We start from the raw sequence: 18,074 nt of genomic DNA, 5'->3' as shown, positions 1-18,074 counted from the left end.
CAACTGTGAGATCCTTTTGCAGGGTTTGTACTCAGAGAAATCTTCTGCTTCTCTGGCCTGGCTCTTCTGTGTAGGCAGGAACCACATACCCTTGGTGAAACCCAGACAGGTTTAGGGCTGAGGATGCCTGGCCCTTCCTCAGGCAAAGTCTTCTGGGTTTTCTCGGCCCAGCACCATGGACCTCAGTCCACCCCCACAAGACTCTGATCAGACTGCATATCCCCGCCTCCCCCACCCCTGGAACTCTGCAGGCCCCCTGGCTCGCAGCCAGGGTCGAGAGAGAAAACAATAATCTAGGGCCTGAAATGGTGGGAGCTGGTTGAACTGTCTTTATTAACAAACGGGGTATCCAAGGCCACTACATTGAGGAGGGGCAGGGAGGGGAGAGAAGGGCTACTTGCTGCTCACACTATGTACAGATGCAAGCAAAGAGATGTGGAGGGCAGGAGCTCCCTGCTCCTGGCTCCACCAGGGAAGGGGAGAGGCCAGAAGAGACAGGGACTGGAAAGGGGGGAATGTTTTGGTTGGTGGGGGGTACCCCCTCCATTCCCTGGGGTTTGAAGAGAAAATCATTAAAGTGCTTTCAGAAAATGAGGAAATGGCCCCTGCCCCTGGAGTGGCTGGTGACCCCCCCAGAACTTAGGGCCCAGTGACCCCCCCCAGAGTCTGGTACATTCAAGGGGGGAGCCGGCTCCCCTGACGTGCAAATAAAGGGGTCCAGGGCCCCGCCCAGTCAGCAGCAGTGGGGTAAGGGGTCTAAGCCCCAAGCACTCCCCGAAGTGGAGAAAGGGGCAGGGGGGCCCACTCTACTCCTGGTAAGAGCCGTGTCCCTCCCCAGAAGTCGGGGACAGGCACAGTTTAAGGGAGAGGACTTGTTGGGGAAAAGGACGGGTCACATGATCACAAAAGCAAGGGGGGGGGTCAGAGGTCACGTTCCCAGCAGGCTCCAGTGAATCAAACCAATAAAAGCAAAAGCCCAGGGAAGAGAATGGGGGCAGCTGGGGAAGTCTGGCTGGAGGAGCTGGTCCCGTGTGGGTGGCCCCGCCTAGCCATCACCAGTTCATAATGCAGTTCCGGTTCAGGGTCATGAAGTAAACTTGGCTGCTGCCCCCAGAGCGGACGGAGGCAAAGAACACCTAGGTGGGAAGGAGAAGAAGTCACCAAGGGCTGGGGTACGGGCTGAGGGCGCAATGAACTGGGAGAGACAAAGGGAAAGAGAAGAGCCAGGGGTGTGGCTCATTAGTATGGCGCTTGTCTAGAATGTGGAGGCCCTGAGGGACCACCACCAAAAGAGGGGCACGGAGAGACTGCAGAATGGGCTCAGGGTGCCTCTGCTACCCCAGGGAAAGACAGAGCTGCACTACCAGATCTCTGGGGTGGCGGCCGCTCAGAGCCAAAGGACAGGGACGACAGTGGCTGTGAGTACACACTCTGCTTCCAAGGGGCCCGATCTCAGGAAGACACCACAACCGTCCTCTCCCCAGCTCCCCGCCCACGGCCCAGGGTCTGGGAACCAGCCTTGCACTGGGGCTTGGGAAAGTGCCTCCCACCTTATCATTCCGCTCACACAGGAACTTGAGCCTTTGGGCCCGTTTGTGCATGAAGACCCCATCTAGGTGTCCTGTCTCCACAGAGCGGATCTCAATGGCTTTCTCACCCCAGCCCATGATCTGGTTGGAGCAGATGTAGGCTGCAGGGGGATGGTGGGAGAAAGGAGTGAGCGAAGGGCTGCACTCGGGGGCCACTCAGGGGCGAGCCGCTTGGAGGGCAGCCCTTCACTCACCCACGGAGGTGGGCATCTCTCCCCACTGCAGCACCACATCCTTAATGATCCGCCCGTAGGTGTTGACATAGACGCCCTCGTCCTCATAGCACAGCAGCATCTCCATGCCATCCGTATTGGGGAGGAAGATGATGGCGTGGGGCGTGATCTGGCTCTGGATCTGGGGAGCAGAGGGTGCGCTTGTACCCTGCATCTGGACTCTAGACTGCGAGGCCCCATTCTCCCGGCAGCCCTGCCAAGCTCACGTGCACAGGGATGTAGATGTCATAGCTGTTTCCCGAGTCAACATCCACAGCGTGGAAGCCGGCACTGGAGCCATAGATGACCTTAAGCCGCTGTCCCTCCTCTACTGTCAGGTCGACCAGCAGAGGACGGTGAGGGAGGTCAGCAAAAGACTGTGGAGGGCAGAAGAGCTCAGAGGGGCCGGGTGGAGGAGCCAGACCTCAAAACATTACTGGGGAAAAAACAGTATTGGGGGGCTGGGGCTGGGATTGATTACCTTGAAGGCCATGAATTTGTGGTAGGGCTTGGGGGCCCAGGCATACACCTCCACAGAATTCTTCAGGGCAATGACAAGGAACTTAATGCGCTCGTATTTCACTGGGGGCAAGAAAAAAGAAAGACGCAGGGGCTCCTTCAGAGGCTCCCCAGGCCTCTCACTGCTGCCCCAGTCCCAGCCCCATCTCTGGCTCTGAAGCTTCCCTAGCATTTAACCCAAGCCCCGTTTCTCACAGGCCAGCCTGTGTGACATCCTTACCGACTCGGTAGTGTCCGCAGCCCTCCATGTCCCCCACAGTGGTCCAGCCCTGCTTCTTCTCCACCTCCGGGTCGTTGTGCAGGATCTTGTTCCGGAGCCAGGACAGGTAATACACCCGTAGTTTGTTCCTCTTCCCTGAGGGAGGGACACACATCCACACACATCCACACGCATCCACACGCGCATCCACACGCACACATGCTCCCGTCCTCATTGGAGGCCCAGCTGCTGCCTTTTACCATCCTGTCTGCATACCGCAAGGATAGAAAAATGTGGCCCCACCGTCCAGCTCCTAGACCAAGGCTGCCTTCCTCCCAGGCTGAAGATGGTGAAGGAGCTGAGGCCCCGGCACACACATACCTGAGATGGTGATGAGCAAGTTGAGCCCTTCCAGTACATCCATCTGCTGGAAGCGTCGCCGCCCGATGAGTCCATACACCTTGCCCTGCCCGCTCCGGTCCAGCAGCATCAGCCCGTTCTCGGTACCCACCAGCAGGTTGACCCCTTCAACAGGCACCCTTGCGCAGGTCAGACACAGAGCCAGGCCCTCACCTGAACAGCAGCATGGGGGATACACCAGGCCCCTCTCTGCTTTCCAGCCCAGCTTACCCCAAAGGGCTGCACAGAGGATCTCGGAATTGAATCGCTTCTTGTACTTCCGAATCTCAGGAGTTTCACTGTGAGCCCGGGTGTTGGTCGGATTCACGTTGACCACAGACCCTTTCCTCACATCATACTGCAGCTGATCGAGCCGAGTTCCCTCTCCACCCACGAGAGCTGCCAGGAGGAAGGCAAGGCAGGGTGGGCTGCAGCATCCTCACAAGTTGTTCTTTACCTCAGCGCCCCTACATCCGGTCTCGGAGCCTCAGCGTATTCAGGAGGGAATGGAAGGACCGTAGTACAGAGAAGGTGCACAGAAGAGAGGAGAGGGCCCAGCTTGAAGTCAAAAGACCTGGCTCAGTACCAGCCGAACTACTCGTCAATGTTAAACTTTTGCCCAAGCCCCTTGGCCACTCTGAACTTTTGCCTCCTCCATCAAGGGGGCTCAGAAACCCTCCCTTGCCTCTGTGCCAGGGCAGGAGCCAGGACCCAAGGGAGAAGGCCCACATCTATACTTGGTAAAATCCTCAGAGTCACCTGTGACGCCCTCCAGGCCTTGCCTGGACCTTAGCCTTGAGGCAGATCTGTCCTGTCCTTACCTGTGATGGGGATGGTATCCCCGCTGCCTCCAGGCTGGTAGATTCCTAGGTCCACAAACATGGTGAATGAGCTCTTGCCAGGGGCCTTTACCAGCCCACGAGACTGGTACTGTGGGAGAGGGGCAGCAGTCAGGCAAACAAGGGTGACCCCAGACTATGGCCAGCCCTCCCAAGCCCCTACTGAGAAGTTCATGGTGTCTGCCCCACTTACCGCAGTGCCCCCAACACCCCTGGCTCTCCTGTGCATTCCCAGGGTACTCCTCCCACCCCATGGACCTGCTCCAGCCCACTTACATCACTGCCTCCGTCCTTTGAGGGGGGACTTTGCCCTTTGCTGTTCTCTGTGGGGGAGTGACTGGGCTGGACCACATCTGGAAGGTTTGTGTAGCCATTGCTGTCAGCGTGCAACAGGCTTCGTTCCTCCTCAGGAGTCTGTGGAACAGAGGGCGAGGTCAGCACTGGGGCTGGGGGTTTGCTATGGCGTGGGGAAGGTGGTAGGTAGCTCACTTACACGCTGGACCACCATGGTGCCACCCCCATATGGGGGCTGTGTCCCAGGGATCTCCTCAACATCATGAACCACCATGGTGCTGACACTATCTGTGTCTCCATCGCTGCTGTGGGAGAGAGGAAGGTAGGGCCTTCTAGGTCCTGCCACCCAAGTGCCACAGGTGCAGGTGACAGCCAGACTTGGGCTTTCAGTTTCTGCAAAGCACACGTGCTCGGCCCTCACTGGGCACTCAGGTGTCCCCTGCATCACACTCGGGGCAGGGTGGCACCTGAGCTGACACAGAGGCAACCCCTAAGTGAAAGAAGAGTAGCACAGGCAGGAACCCCGTGCCCCCACTCCATTCCCTAGAGAATGGGGATCAGTCCCTCAGACAGGCCCCATTCTGACACCTCACCCCCTGTCCTCTGACACAGGATGCTCCATACCGGCCCCCAGGGGTGTCTCTGCTCCCCTCTGATGGTTCGCCATCGCCTTCCTCCTCGTCGTCTTCGCTGCTCTCCACCTCCTCGCTGGACGACGAATAGTCCATGGCTTTCTTGGGCGGCCGGGGGGCTTCATCCAACGTTCGCTCTTTCAGCAACACAAAATCCTGCAGGAAGGGACAGGCCTGAGGGGAGGGCACAAGGGGCTGGACAGAGGCAACACAAAGGGGGCCAGCAGAGGGCTCCCACAGTGACCTGTCTCACTAACCTCACCAATGGCTCGCTTATAGCTCTGGGAGGGGCCGCAGGGCAAGAAAGGCAGCCAGGAAGAGGTAGGAGAGATGGTAGGAAAGGTTAGTAACTTCAGATATGCCTGTCCGCAATCCCCACAGTCCTTCCTCACACGGATTAGTGAAGAGCCCACCCTTGACACCCGACCCTGTGCCCACCCCACACCCCAGCTCTGAAGGCACCACATCCTGTCCAAATGCCAAGCCAGGAAAAGCCAGGGCTACACCGCCACCAGATGACTCACTGCGGGTCTGCCTGGGCGTGAGCGGTGGTCATCGGACTTGGCTTTGTTCCCGGAGAGCACTGGGGAGCTGTCCAGTTTGGTGGAGGCTAGACCGAGCAGGGTGGGAGAAGGGAGGTAACTGATCCCTGGACAGGAGATGGCCCCCAGCCCATACCCAGAGCTGACCCTGTGGCCCTGAGCCGAGTTCAGCACTGTTCCATACCCACCCAGGTCCCCTGTGCCCCTGTGGGTGTGTCAGACCAAAGCCACCAAAAGGAGGGTCCAGGCTGACGAAGACTGCAGCCAGGCCCACAGCAGGCTGCAGAGTCCCGGCTCACCTACCTCCCACGCGGTTTCGATTTCGTTCCAGGGAGCCGGCCTGGGGGAGGTGCCCGTGAGAGGCTGGGAGGATGCTGTCCGAGCGCTCCCAGCCGGAGTCACTCCTCCTGAGGTCTGGGTTACTGTGAAGGTGCAAAGTCAGGGTCAGGGAGACAGGTCCGTCTTCCCTGGGGCTCTGAGAGTCACTGCAGAGGGAGCCATCACCAGGGGAAGCAGGTCTCAGAAGTGAGAGGTGAGAGTGAGTGGGGGACAACTCCATTACCTAGAGGCGTTGGGCGGGCCAGGGGGCTGAGCAGGGGGCCCTGGAGGCTTGGGGGTGCCCCGCTCTGCCCGCCTTTGCAGATAGATTTGCCAGGCGGAGTTGCTGCGAGGTCTGTGGAGGGAGCACAGGGTGCCGGGGAGGGGCCAGGAGGGGCTGAGGTGATGGGGCCGGGGCTGGCTCACCCCTAACGGGAAACCGGGTGAAGTCCCCTAGTCCCCTTACTCTCTAGGCTGCTACCCGACCCCAACCCAGTGTTACCTGGCACGGACAGCCTGAGCTGGTCGGGACCCTCCGGCCCCACTGGTATTAAGGGCGGTGGCAATAGATGAGGTCCTCTGAGGCACCTGGAGAGGGAAGAAGGGGTCAGTGGGCATTGTGCCCTCTCTACTCCAAAGGGGTGGGCCCACCCACTTGGATGACAAACAAACTGAGATTCAGGAAAGTTACTGAACATGTCCAGGTTATAAAGCTGGGAAACAACAGAGCTGAGATTCTAATCCAGAAAGGCTGCCCCACAATGCTCCAAAACACCCTGGGCCATTTTCCATGCCCACTCACCACTGGGATCAATGCGACACAGCTGTGTGTCCTCCCACCCGCTAGACAGTTAACCCCTGCAAGGCAGGGGCCATAGCAGCTACTTTCTCCTTTTTCCCTGTCTTACTCTGAACTCTCTTTCCACCTTGCCTGCCCCTCTGCTCTCTCTCGTGCCCTCCCCTCCCTCCCTCTGCTTTTTGCTGGTCCTACAGTCGTCCTTACCTTGGGTGGGGCCTCATTATCAGACCGGACCCAGGCTGGGGGGTTTGGGCTGGGGCCAGGCCCTTCAGACGTGGGATCTGAATTCTGGCGGATGACAGGTCCTCGGGCACTGGGCGTGGCAGTGGGCGTAGGGATGGCAGGGTCAGGGTCGTGGGAGGCTGGGAAGGCAGCCAGGTTTCGGGTGGGCTGGTCCTGCAGGGACTGGGATCGGGGTACAGGTGCTGCATATGGCTTCAGTGGGACCCGGTGTGCCACCAGGCTCTGCAGGGAGAGACCAGGGAGGGTGGGCTGCCTGCTCTGTGATATATCCCCACCTGCAAGCTGGGGTCTGGGCCAAGGAGAGGCATTACTTGCCCCTTCCTCCATCAAAGAACAAAGGTTCCTAGAGCCCAAGAATAAGAAAGAAGTAGGAATAACATATGCAGCAGCAAGCAGATGATCATCTGCCCATGTAAGCTGTGCTTCATGACCCTGGCTGAAGCTCAAGTCAATGTATGCATGTATGTGCATGTGTATCGGTCTGTGTGTACAGACAGGTGTATATGGCTGTGCTCTGAGCAGTTTCCCTGTGTCTGTGTGCTAAGACCGGATTGGGGTGAGACTCACCTTGTGTGGTCCCTCCTGAGGCTCCACCGGCCTCTGCATAGGAGGAGTTTGGGAAAGAGGTCCTGGGGGGCCTGGGGAGGCTTGGGGGATGGGAGGCTCTGGGCCTGTGCTGCTTGGCTTGGTCTTGGCCAACGGAGAGTTCTGCTGCTTGTTCATTCTTGTTCTCTCTTCTACCTGTGATGGAAAGGCATGTCAAGCAGGTCATCTCTTGCCTTCCTGGTCTCAAAACTTAGCTCCCCACTTGCTCCAACTGCTCCAGCCCTACAGCCTGTTGTGGATGCTCCTTCCCCTTCTCAGTGCCCGCTGCTGTGGCACAAGTGCTTCCTTCTCAGGCTCTCCGGGCCTCAGGCAGTGGACTGACAGGATGGACTCTTAGAGGGCAAAGGAGGCAGTGAATACCTCTCGGGCCCAGGCTGGTTTGTCAGCGGGATTAATGCCCCGACCATAATGATACAGAGGCTTTCTGTCCCCAGGCAGGATCTGCTGCTGTTGCTGCTGCTGCTGCTGCTGCTGCTTCTGAAGTTGCTGTTGCTGCTGCTGCTGTTGCAGGGACTTGAGGTAGGCATGCTCCTGCTGCAGCTGCCTTTGGAGACGTTCTGACTGCCGCTGCTCCTCCAGCTGCTTCCGCTTGTATTCCTGGGCCCAAGGGTAGGAAGAGAGGGCTCAGCAAGGTGTGGCCATGGAAGTTAGAGCAGGCAGACCCTTTCTTTCCTCTATCTGCCTAGAGGAACTGCATTCCATGACATCTGGGTAAGTCCCTTCCCCTGAAGTATCCCCATCCCGATCCAGCAAAACAGCTCTGGACAGCATCTGCCCAAGGATGCTGAGGGACCCCGTTACCAGCAGTAGGGCCTGTTCCTGGAGCAGCTGTTGCTGAAGGATCTCGAGCTGTCGCTGCTCCTCCTCTAGCCTGTGACGAATATATTCCTGGGGGGGCGGGTGGGGAGGTGGGGGCACAGGGCAGGGAGAGAGGGAGTGGCGGCAGAGGAAGGGCAGCAGCAGCCGCGAAGGGATCAGCAGGGTGAGGATGAGGGTGCAGAAGAAGATGAGCCCCAAAGGGTAATACAGCACAGATGGGAGAATAGGGCACAGGGAATGAGGAGGAAGCAGGTGGGCACCGTGAGGGAAGGTGCAGTGGAGAGGGATCAGGAATGGGCAGAGATGGGGAATGAAGGCACAGAGACAGGAGGAGGGCAGGGAGCCAGGGTTGGGGGTTGAGGGGTGGGAGAAAACAGAGAGAAAGAGTGAAGCTAGAAAAGATAGGAATCTAGGGGTAGGGGAGCGAACGGTATAGGGCACTGGGGAGCAGGGAAGGCAGGCAGCAGGAGCAGGGGAAGGGAAGACAGGGAGGACGGAGAGGGCAGATGGGGAGGCAGGTGTGTGCTAGTGGCCAGTACCTGCTCGCGCTCGGCCTGCCGCCGCTCCTCCTCCCGCCGCAGAGCCTGAATGTCCTCCAGCCGCCGCTGCTGCTCCTTCTCCTGCAGCTTCCGCTGCTCCCGCTCTCGGCGCTGTTGCTACAGGCAAAGGGGAAGGTAATCTGAGGGAATGTGTCAGATGCTGTGACAGCACAGCCCTGAGGGGGGGACCCCTCTGTGGACAGTGGGGACAGGTCTCCTTGTTCCCTGGAGATGGTAGCATCAGAACGTCTTCAATGTGTTTCTACCAGTGTACCTCACCTGAACCAGAGCGTGCTAGGGCTGGGCTTGGGGAAGACGCCTTAAGATAGCTGTGGGCGCAGGACTAGGGGCTAACAGCTGAGTGGGAGTGGGATGACCTCTTCCTCTGCCCACTGCCCCACCAAACAATAAACAAAATCAAGGGTCGAGGAAACTACCCCTCTGCCATGCCTAGCCTCACATCCACCTTTCCTGCAAGCCCAAAGGAAGGAGGTGCTAGTGATAGTCTTTGGCCACCAGAGGGCATGAGGTGGTTGTGCTCAGAAAAGCAAATTTTGGACTTAAGGAACCGTCTTGACAAATCATTAGCTAAGGTTGCATTTGATTTTTACAACCTTCCTAACCAGAGTCTGCCCCTCCAAAACAACAACAACAAAAAGTCAAGCTTAATCAACCCTAGTGGCCCTTATACTGGAAGAAATTTGTGACATTCTGTGAAGTTGCCACAGGCTTTTGTTAGATCAGATTTTGTTACTCTTCACCTAATACCATACTGTATTTACTAAAAGAAAACTCTAGAAGACCCTTTTTTAGCAGGCTTTCTTACAAATTAGCTTCTGTTCAACAAAGGGGCCTGCTTGAGGGAGTAGATGGTAAGAATGTTACCACCTATTGCCTCCTATTTAGCCAAACTTTTGTTAAATACAGCTGTGAACTCTGCGATCAAGTAACTGTTTCAACAAAAAAAGTACTCATTTAAGGCAATTTAAAACCCCAGCTAGCCAGGTGTGGTGGCGCATGCCTGTAATCTCAGCACTAGGGAGGCTGAGACAGGAGGATTGTTGCAAGTTTGAGGCCAGCCTGGGCTCTATAGTGATTTCAAGACCAGCCTGAACTGCATAGTGAGACCTTGCCCAAAAAGACAAAAAACCCAACCAAACAAACGAAAAAACTCCAGCTAAAAAGTCAGGCATGGTGGTGCTTGCCTGTGGTTACTTGGGAGGATGAAGCTGGAGGACTAGTTGAGCTACAAATCTGAGACTAGCCTGGGCAACAAAGCAACACCCATTTCAAAACAAAAACACCAATCTAAACTGAGTGTGGTAGTGCACACCTGTAATCCTAGCACTAAGGAGGCTGAAGCAGAAGGATCTCAAGTTTCAGGCCAGCCTGGACTACGAAGTGTAAATGTGTTTAAGAAACAGAACCACAAAAAACACTGATTGGTACCTCTCCTTCCCACCATGGCCCTCTGCAAAATAAATAATTTTTTAAAGTAAATTTAAATATATGCTTATGCACACATTTATTTATTCTTTGTCTTTTCTTTGAGACAGGGTCTTGCTATGCAGTTCAGGCAGGTCTTGAGCTCACTTTGTAGACCAGGCTGGTCTCAAACTGGCAACAATGCTCCTGCCTCAGCCTCCCGAGTGCTGGGATTACAGGCGTGCGCCAGCACGCCTGATGTACACATATATTTTAATTGGTGATATAAAAAACTGCATTAATTAAAATGAATTTCCCACATAGCTCTCATTAGTAAACTAACAAGACTGCACTTTATAAAAAAATCTATGTCATAATAACCAAAGTAGCCTGATGTGATAGCAGACACCTATAATTCTGCTACTCAGGAGGCTGAAGCAGGAGGACTGCAAGGTAAAGGCCAGCCTAAAGATGTCTCAAAAGTAAAAAAAACTCAAACAAACAACAACAAATAAAAGCATTAGACATATAGCTATGCATACTCTGGGCCCAATCCTCATTATCACAAAAACAAAACATGAGAGTAAAAGGAGGACCTTAAAGGATACTTTTTATGTTCAGAGCACATCATTGTACATCTGAGAGCCAAACACGCAGTTACACTTAAGTGCCTGCACCCAGGTCCCTGGCTGCACCTGAGAAATGAGGAGCAACATAAACCTGGAGCAGAGACTGACGGCAGAAGCTAAAGAGTGGGTCGTCTTGTTGTGGTAAATGGCTACAGCTTTTAAAAAACAGCCTGCTCTGAAGGGAGGCTGCTGACACCACCTGCACTGGGCTGGGTGGGGAACACCAGGGCCTGGGATGGAGCCTCTATAGTAACAGGCTGCACGATTCCATTCCGAAGTCTGCAGAGGGGCTGGGAAGGTCCATGTTACTACTTGTTCTCCCTGGTGCCTCTGGAACCAGAGCGGGAACCGGGGCAGGCAAGAAGGGTGCGGCCGCCCTACCTCCTCCACCCGCCGCCGCTCTTCCTTTTGCTCCTCTATTCGACGCTGCCGCTGGTGCAGCAGGTGTTTGATGTGCGCCTCAGGGTCTCGCTGTTGCTGCTGCTGCAGCTGCTGCTGCTGCTTTAACGCCTCGGAGTTGCTCTTATTCTCCTGCTGGAGCCGGAGGAATTCCCGGCGTAGTGTGGACTCCCCAGGCACATTCATGATGGAGCTGGGCCAGGGTGGCACAAAGGAGCACTGGGGTCAGAACCTGCTAGTTTCCCTGCACATCTGGTGTATTTATCTTTTCACTTCGAGACCCAAGGAGTAGGTTTATAAAGGCCTCTACCTCTCTATACCACCACCTGTAGGCTGTCCCCAAAGCCAAGGACCACCACAAGATGCGCACGCTGGCCCCAACCTCCCGCCTCCACCTGCCAAACCCACCTTGGCTCTCCTTCTTCTCCATGGCTGTCGTCTTCCTCTTCACTGCCGCTGTACTCATATTCTGTCTCCTCTGCAGGGGGAGATACTGCTGTTTCTTCATCCAGCACCCCAGACCCCACCCTGGGCTAGGGAAACCTTGGACAGGGACAACCAATAAGGTCTATCTGGATGACTGAGCACAAGGATCCCACCTGCCTCCCTGGATTAATGGGAAGACAGTGGATCTCAGGTTTGGGCCTAGACAGAGGTGGGGACTAGATGCCACGGGAGGCAAGACAGGCACACGTGCACATGCTCAATACAAGGTTTCTCAAAGGACGTGAAAGGGCGCACTCCTCATTTGGGAAGCTGACTCAGACTGGGTGGTAAAAACTCCTCCAGGGCCAAGAGTTTAGGAAAAGAGAAATCCTTGGACAGGGAGGGCTGGGCCAGGGGAGGGGAACAGGAAGGGGAGACCAGAGAAGACAGGACTGAGGAGAAGTAAAGGACTGAGGGGTTGATGGGTCTCCTAGGACCCACTGCCTCCCCTGCCTACTGACCTTTCTCACCCCGCTTCTTCCGGGAGCGGTCGATGTGGTCCTTGAGCTGAATGCGGACCTGCCGCTCTGTGGGCTGGTCTCGGATGAAGGGAAACTTCAGGAGCTGCTCGGTTGGCGGGCGGCTCAGGTAAGTCTTGATGAGGCATGTGTCAATGAAGTCGATGAACTTTTTAGACCTGGGAACATTGGAGGCTCACACTGGCAAGGTCCCGCTTGGGAAGGAGAGAGGTCACCAGAGGAAGAACGCAGACCACTCATCCCAAAGCCAGCTGGGCTTCCCTCCTGGCTTTTCTGTAACCTAACCCCAGCTGCCATCTGCTGCCCCAGATCTAAGCCAGAACACAGAATGGAGTTGGGGTAGGGGTGGTGCTGCCCAGAGACCTTCCTCTCCAAACCCTCAGAGACCTACCACTTTTTGGACTTGAGCCTGGGTGGAGGGTTCCGCGGGATGAGGAAGAGGGCACGCATGGGGTGCATGTCACACAGAGCTGGCACGCAGAAGAGACACCATTAGTCCCTTTCATCAAAGAACCTCTCCTCGAGGTGCCTCCCAGAAACACCTCCTCCCCACAGCCACTTGGGTTCTCCCTTCTCTACCACACCCTGGCCAGGGCACACTCAGCACTTACGGGGGGCTCCCTCTGCCATCTCAATGGCTGTGATTCCTAAAGACCAAATATCACTCTGAGGAGGGGAGAGAAAAAGGCACAGGTGAGCCCGACAATTCTGCCTGGTAACCTTTTTCTCATCATTCCTAGCCTCTTCAGGCTCTGCACCTCTTCCTGAGGCCTTTCCTCTTCCAAATCGTCTCATCTTCCCATCTACACATTCCTTACCATGAAATGTTCGCCTCTCACTGGTGATATTTCACCACATCTTCATTTTGTTCCCCGGCCTATTCATGCGCCCAGGCTTTTAACCTACCCACCACCCTTACCTCATTTCCTGCCCCTGCTCCCACCTTCCCGCTTCATACCCTGTAATCGTAGGTGGCATCAGGGTTCTCATCACAGGCGATGACCTCTGGGGCCATCCAGTACGGGGTCCCAATGAAAGTGTTTCGTCTGCCCACAGTGCGGTCCAGCTGAGCACTCACCCCAAAATCCACTGTGAGGCATGGGAAAGGGGTCAGTACGAGAGTCCCTTTTGCTCCCTTGCCTCACTTCCTTACATGCCTGTGTGTGCCTCACTGAGGCCCTGTCCCTATCCAGACACCCTCAGCACCTTCTCCCACCCATCAACATCCTGAAGAATGTGGCCCAGTTTTACTGGGGATCAAGGGACAGCATCCCAACCAACAGGGACCACAGGTACGCCATCTCCCTCTAAGGGATGCACAGTACTCCAATGTCAGACAGGAGCTTGTCTAGGACTTTTCAGAGAAGGCAGGAGGGAGACATCACAGGGCAGGAGATGGGAGGGGAGGGAGCGGGCCTACCCAGCACTCAGGCAGTTGGACTAGTCACAGAGGGGTGGGGTCCCCATGTCCTAGAGGTGAAAGGGCCGTGGGTGGAACCAGCGCACCTAGCTTGACCTCTGCATTCTCTGTTAGCAGCACGTTCTGTCCCTTGATGTCTCGATGGATCACTTTATGGGCATGGAGATGAGCCAGCCCCTGGGACAGCAGAGGGGAGAAAATCAGCTGTAGTGTTGGACTGGATGGGAAGGAGTGAGGTGAGGTGGACTGAGGGCTGGGCTGAAGGTGCAGACCCTCCCCACCTGAGCCCAAGTATGTGTCGGGGGAAGCTTCCTTAAAGCAGTGGCTCCCAGTAGGGCCTGGAAGCTGAATTAGAAGTGAAGAAGTAATAGAGCTTGGCGAAAGGACTTGTCTCCTGCAACGGCCGGAGATCTATGCCCATGGAGCAGCCCTGGGATGGGGGCCCTTAAGCTCACCCTAAGAATCTCCCTGCAGATGTAGGCAATGCAGTCCTCCTTCAGAGCATTCCCTTTTGTGTTCTTTACCAGGTCAGTCACTGAACCAGCACCACAGAACTCCATCACCAGCTATGGTCCCAGGAAGGCAATGTAAGGGAAAATACTGGTCAGGCAAGGCCACTGCCAGATGCCTGGAGAACCAGAGTCCTCGGGGCCAGAACTGGCTTGAGCTGGACAGCAGGAGCCCCGTGACCCCTGACAGAGGCCCCAGGACTTCCTGAGATCAGGAGAGAAAAGAAAATGAACACAGCTGGAAAGGGGCTGGCAAGGTGGGGCTGGGTCCAGGCAAAGGAATCCTTAAAGTCTTCAATACAATGATGTAGATATGTGCATTTTCCTTGAGGAAGAGTCTCGTGCTTTTATCAAATCTGCACTAGGACCCTAAATAGTTAAGAATTATTGTTCTGGAGCAGGGGTCTACAAATTATATGGCTGGTTAAAGACCTGCTTTTCTATGTCCTTCAGCTAAAAATAGTTTTTATAATTTTTAATGGTTGGTGGGAAAGAAGAATCATTTAATGACACATGCAAATGGTGTGACATTCAAATTTTAGTGACCTAAATGCCTACAATATTTACTGTCTTGCCTTTCATAGAAAGTATTTGCCATCCGTGACTTAAAGGCAACAAAGGAAGAATCAGTGATTGTCCAGGTCCTCTAGATTAGCCCAGAGATCTGCTAAAGAGAATCTAAGAAGACTTCTTGTCCAAGCTTTTTACTAAAAGCCACGTGCAATGCAGAAAAAGACTGGATGGGACACATACATGTGCTATGCAGTAAGAACAATTTGCATGTGCCTCCAGTCTGAGGCTGTCTGTGGGCCAGTAAAGCACAGTAGTAGCCAATGGTGGTCAACAGGTCTAGAAAAGGGTGCCTGGCCACCAGTGCATAAGCACTAGTCTACATATACCTGCCAAGGAAACCTACCAGTTACCTTTCTTTGTGTGTGTGTGTGTGCATTCCCAGAAAACCATGGTTCACCTCACCTGCACAGGGTATACAGAAGGTGCTTACTAAGTACTTATCTAGCTGACTGTTAGGAAGGGAGACCTGGCATGAGCTCCGAATCTCCCACCAGCCGTCATGAAGCACCTGGTTGCTCTCCCCGCTGGGTTAGGCCCAGCACCAGAAAGGGAGAGGCTAGGAGAATTTGCAGGTGGGAAGGGGAGAGATTCCTAGGAGTGTTCTGGCCCAGGAGGAATGTGAGTAGCCTCTGGTTTAAATAACCATCCAGGCTCTGTTCCTATAAATAGTCTGAGGTGACCTGTGGAAATGGTTCGCTGCTGTCTTGACCCAGAAACCCCCACAAAATCATGCAAATCAAGAGGCTCAAATCTTTGTGTTCATTTTTAAGAATACCCATGAAACTGCCCAGGCCATCAAGGGTGTGCATATCTGAAAGGTCACCAAGTATCTGAAGGATGTCACATTAAAGAAGCAAGGTATGTCGTTCTGGCGTTACAATGGTGGAGTTGGTAGGTGCGTCCAGACCAAACAGTGGGGCTGGACACAGGGTTGCTGAAAGACTGCTAAATTTTTGCTGCATATGCTTAAAAATGCAGAAAGCAATGCTGAACTTAAGGGTTTAGACATAGCTTCTCTGGACACCAAACATATCCAGGTGAACAAAGCACCCAAGGTGGGGCTCCATACTTATGGAGCTCATGGCCAGGTTAACCCATACACGAACTCCCCCTGCCACACTGAGATGATCCTTATTGAAAAGGAACAAACTGTTCCTAAATCAGAGGAGCAAGTTGCAGAAGAAAAAGATATCCCAAAAGAAACTGAAGAAACAAAACCTTATGGGGGAAAAAAAACCCCAAAAATTTATGGCATAGGAATAAATTAAGTATAAAATAAATGCAAATAAAAGTAAATAAATAATAATTCAGATGGTCTGCGCACTGACGGAGCAGTCCTGTCCTTTGCCACAAATATGTTGGTTCTGCACCTCTCTAGGAGCTGTGCTCAAAGGCAGGAGAACTAATGGACAAAGCTCCCCGTGATGCCATCCAGCCCTGACCAGTACTCTGCTGTCTACTATTTATGAAGTGTCTATCTGACGAGGTGGGGGCAAACCCCAGGGCCCCATCACCAAACCTGCAGCAGGACAAGCGGCTGAAGTACGTGTGCAGGACTGGAGTCATGTGAGTCACGAGATCCCTCTGGATCCAGAGACAGGACAGACTGTATACACTGGAGGGAGAGCTGACAGGAAGAGATACTGGGCAGGGACCCTAAGTTCCACATCAGCAGCCTGGAGACAGGAGGTGTAGGAAGGGCAGGTGGGAGTTATTTCTCACCCAGAGCTGGTCATCATTCCCAGGGGGGCTCTTCTTGATGAAGGCCCCATAGTAGGTGGCAATGTTGCGATGGTGAGAATACTTTTTCAACATGTTGATCTCCTGTTTGATCTCTTCCTCCTCGTCCTAGGTGAACGGAAGGAGATAAACCTTGTGACTCCCACAACCCTCTCTTGATGCCCAACCTCCCTGTGCTGGGCTCCCCTCCTTACCTCTGTGACATCCATGACCTTGATGGCAGCCAGCTGCCCGGTCTTGACATGCCGACCCTGCAGGACAGTGAGCCAGGTATGAAGGATCTGGGTCTGTGCTTGGGAACAGAATGCTGGAGAAGGCTTGATTCTTAGGCCACATCTTTCAGCTATTTTGTTTGTTTGGTTTTTGAGACAAGGTCTTGTCCATGTAGTTCAGACTGGCTGTGAACTCACTATGTAGCCCAGGCTGGCCTCGAACTTGCAGTGATCCTCCTGACTCAGCCTGCTGAGTGCTGGAATTACAGGTGTGCACCACCACACCCAGCCATTCAGCCATTTGCTATTTTAGAATGTGCCTCTTGTGGCTAGACCATTCAGTCCATTTGCTGGTCACAGGAGTTGATAGAGGGAAAAGAATTACCAAGTCATTGTGGCTACAAGAAAAATTACATATACTGTACTTCCAAACTGTAAAAATGAAGCTCAACAACAATAAAGAGTCTCATATTAAAAACCCAAGAGATAACCAGGCATTGTGGTACACAGCTGTGATCCTAGCACTCAGGAGGCTGAGGCAGGAGGATCACTGTGAGTTCGATAGCTCAGGCTCACAAACTGAGCTCAAGGCCAGCCTGAACTACATAGCAAGACCTTGTCTCAAAAATTTAAAAAAAAAAAAAAAAATTAACTAAAGGAAGCCAAGGGACACAGTGACACATATTATTTATGTTATTTTCTAGCCTCCTTGGACTGAAAATGAGAGTGGGGAGTAAAAAACAGTCCTCTGCCCTAATGAGGTGCCTAGGGAGGAAGGGGCTTTGCCTATACCAAACAAAATGCACACTTTCCTGGCCCTACTCTAGACAGGAAGCCTCTCCCAAGATCAACCCTACCCTCAAGGCTTTGTACTGTCAACAGGGAAAGAACAGAGACACAGCTGAGATTTTAGGGAACTTGGGGAAACAAAGGGGCCAGCTGACATGTGCCTATGCCCTATCACCAGGCTTCATGGGAGGAAACTTCCCTTTCTTTCTGTGTTCGTATTTTTGAAACCAGGTCTTGCTATAGTCTGGGGGCTGGCCCTGTACAAGCAATCCTCCTGCCTCAGCCTTTCCAGTGCTGGGATGACAGGTATGCACCACCATGCCTCATAAAATTTCCCCTTCTTTACTTGCCCTAGTCATTCCTAGCCTCCCCCAGCATCCTTCTGAAATCCCTAGCAGTAGCCATCAAAGGCTTGGACAAGAAAGTTCATGGTTTTCTGGGAAGCACACGGTGAGGGAAGGCAGCTCTTCATGACACGGACATGGATAGTGCCCAGTTATGGATTACTTTTATCCTCAGTAGTCATTCAAGACGCCAAGCCTAGTGGTAGCTTTGGCAGCGCATATACTAAAAAAAAAAAAAAAAGACTTCAAACCTAGAGAAGCAGAAGCACACAGAGCTGCTATTTCCATAGCAACAACTAGGCAAAAGACGGAGGGTGGCTGTTTCCCCAGAGCTTACAAGGAAAGGAGGGTAGGAGAAAGGCAGGTGGTCCCAGTGATGCAGGAGAGAGGGCACTTGTGAAAACACCAAGCACTGAGTCTGCAGGTAAGGGATGGGCTATGTGTTCTACTGAGTCTCCAGCCAGCCCAGGGGCACCACCCACCTTAAACACGCTGCTTCCTTGTGTGGCTGCTTCCCCTC

General features: G+C 54.0%; 1 protein-coding gene and 1 pseudogene across 11 annotated transcripts in view; one reads left to right on the top strand and one right to left on the bottom strand.

The window, feature by feature from the left end:
- Positions 1 to 306: 306 nt before the first annotated feature.
- Positions 307 to 18,074, bottom strand: part of Mink1 (misshapen-like kinase 1) — a 55,290-nt gene continuing 37,522 nt past the window's right edge. Inside the window, exons 3-34 of one of the 11 annotated variants that reach the window (XM_013522167.1) lie at positions 16,404 to 16,460; positions 16,192 to 16,317; positions 13,843 to 13,953; positions 13,474 to 13,564; positions 12,926 to 13,056; positions 12,579 to 12,633; positions 12,359 to 12,437; positions 11,950 to 12,125; positions 11,411 to 11,480; positions 10,985 to 11,195; positions 8,550 to 8,666; positions 7,993 to 8,079; positions 7,552 to 7,788; positions 7,153 to 7,326; positions 6,547 to 6,807; positions 6,046 to 6,131; positions 5,788 to 5,898; positions 5,529 to 5,647; positions 5,208 to 5,293; positions 4,941 to 4,964; positions 4,676 to 4,839; positions 4,251 to 4,353; positions 4,034 to 4,171; positions 3,740 to 3,848; positions 3,150 to 3,317; positions 2,901 to 3,044; positions 2,541 to 2,675; positions 2,283 to 2,383; positions 2,029 to 2,178; positions 1,784 to 1,943; positions 1,551 to 1,690; positions 307 to 1,136 (exon numbers count right to left, since the gene is read on the bottom strand). In XM_013522167.1, coding sequence (XP_013377621.1) covers positions 1,053 to 1,136; positions 1,551 to 1,690; positions 1,784 to 1,943; positions 2,029 to 2,178; positions 2,283 to 2,383; positions 2,541 to 2,675; positions 2,901 to 3,044; positions 3,150 to 3,317; positions 3,740 to 3,848; positions 4,034 to 4,171; positions 4,251 to 4,353; positions 4,676 to 4,839; positions 4,941 to 4,964; positions 5,208 to 5,293; positions 5,529 to 5,647; positions 5,788 to 5,898; positions 6,046 to 6,131; positions 6,547 to 6,807; positions 7,153 to 7,326; positions 7,552 to 7,788; positions 7,993 to 8,079; positions 8,550 to 8,666; positions 10,985 to 11,195; positions 11,411 to 11,480; positions 11,950 to 12,125; positions 12,359 to 12,437; positions 12,579 to 12,633; positions 12,926 to 13,056; positions 13,474 to 13,564; positions 13,843 to 13,953; positions 16,192 to 16,317; positions 16,404 to 16,460 — 4,005 coding nt within the window. In that variant the 3' untranslated portion in view covers positions 307 to 1,052. Of the gene's footprint in view, positions 1,137 to 1,550; positions 1,691 to 1,783; positions 1,944 to 2,028; positions 2,179 to 2,282; positions 2,384 to 2,540; positions 2,676 to 2,900; positions 3,045 to 3,149; positions 3,318 to 3,739; positions 3,849 to 4,033; positions 4,172 to 4,250; positions 4,357 to 4,675; positions 4,840 to 4,940; positions 4,965 to 5,207; positions 5,294 to 5,528; positions 5,648 to 5,787; positions 5,899 to 6,045; positions 6,132 to 6,546; positions 6,808 to 7,152; positions 7,327 to 7,551; positions 7,789 to 7,992; positions 8,080 to 8,549; positions 8,667 to 10,984; positions 11,196 to 11,410; positions 11,481 to 11,949; positions 12,126 to 12,358; positions 12,438 to 12,578; positions 12,634 to 12,925; positions 13,057 to 13,473; positions 13,565 to 13,842; positions 13,954 to 16,191; positions 16,318 to 16,403; positions 16,461 to 18,074 lie in introns of all 11 variants that reach the window. The other 10 variants (XM_013522169.1, XM_013522166.1, XM_013522171.1 and 7 more) reach the window with 10 other exon arrangements.
- LOC102016688 lies at positions 13,960 to 16,185 on the top strand (annotated as a pseudogene).

Source organism: Chinchilla lanigera, unplaced genomic scaffold, assembly GCF_000276665.1.
Source record: "Chinchilla lanigera isolate Chin_1 unplaced genomic scaffold, ChiLan1.0 scaffold00066, whole genome shotgun sequence".
In the NCBI taxonomy this organism is placed as follows: domain Eukaryota; kingdom Metazoa; phylum Chordata; class Mammalia; order Rodentia; family Chinchillidae; genus Chinchilla; species Chinchilla lanigera.
The sequence above is the reverse complement of the archived record's forward strand: the minus strand, read 5'-3'. Positions and strand labels throughout refer to the sequence as shown.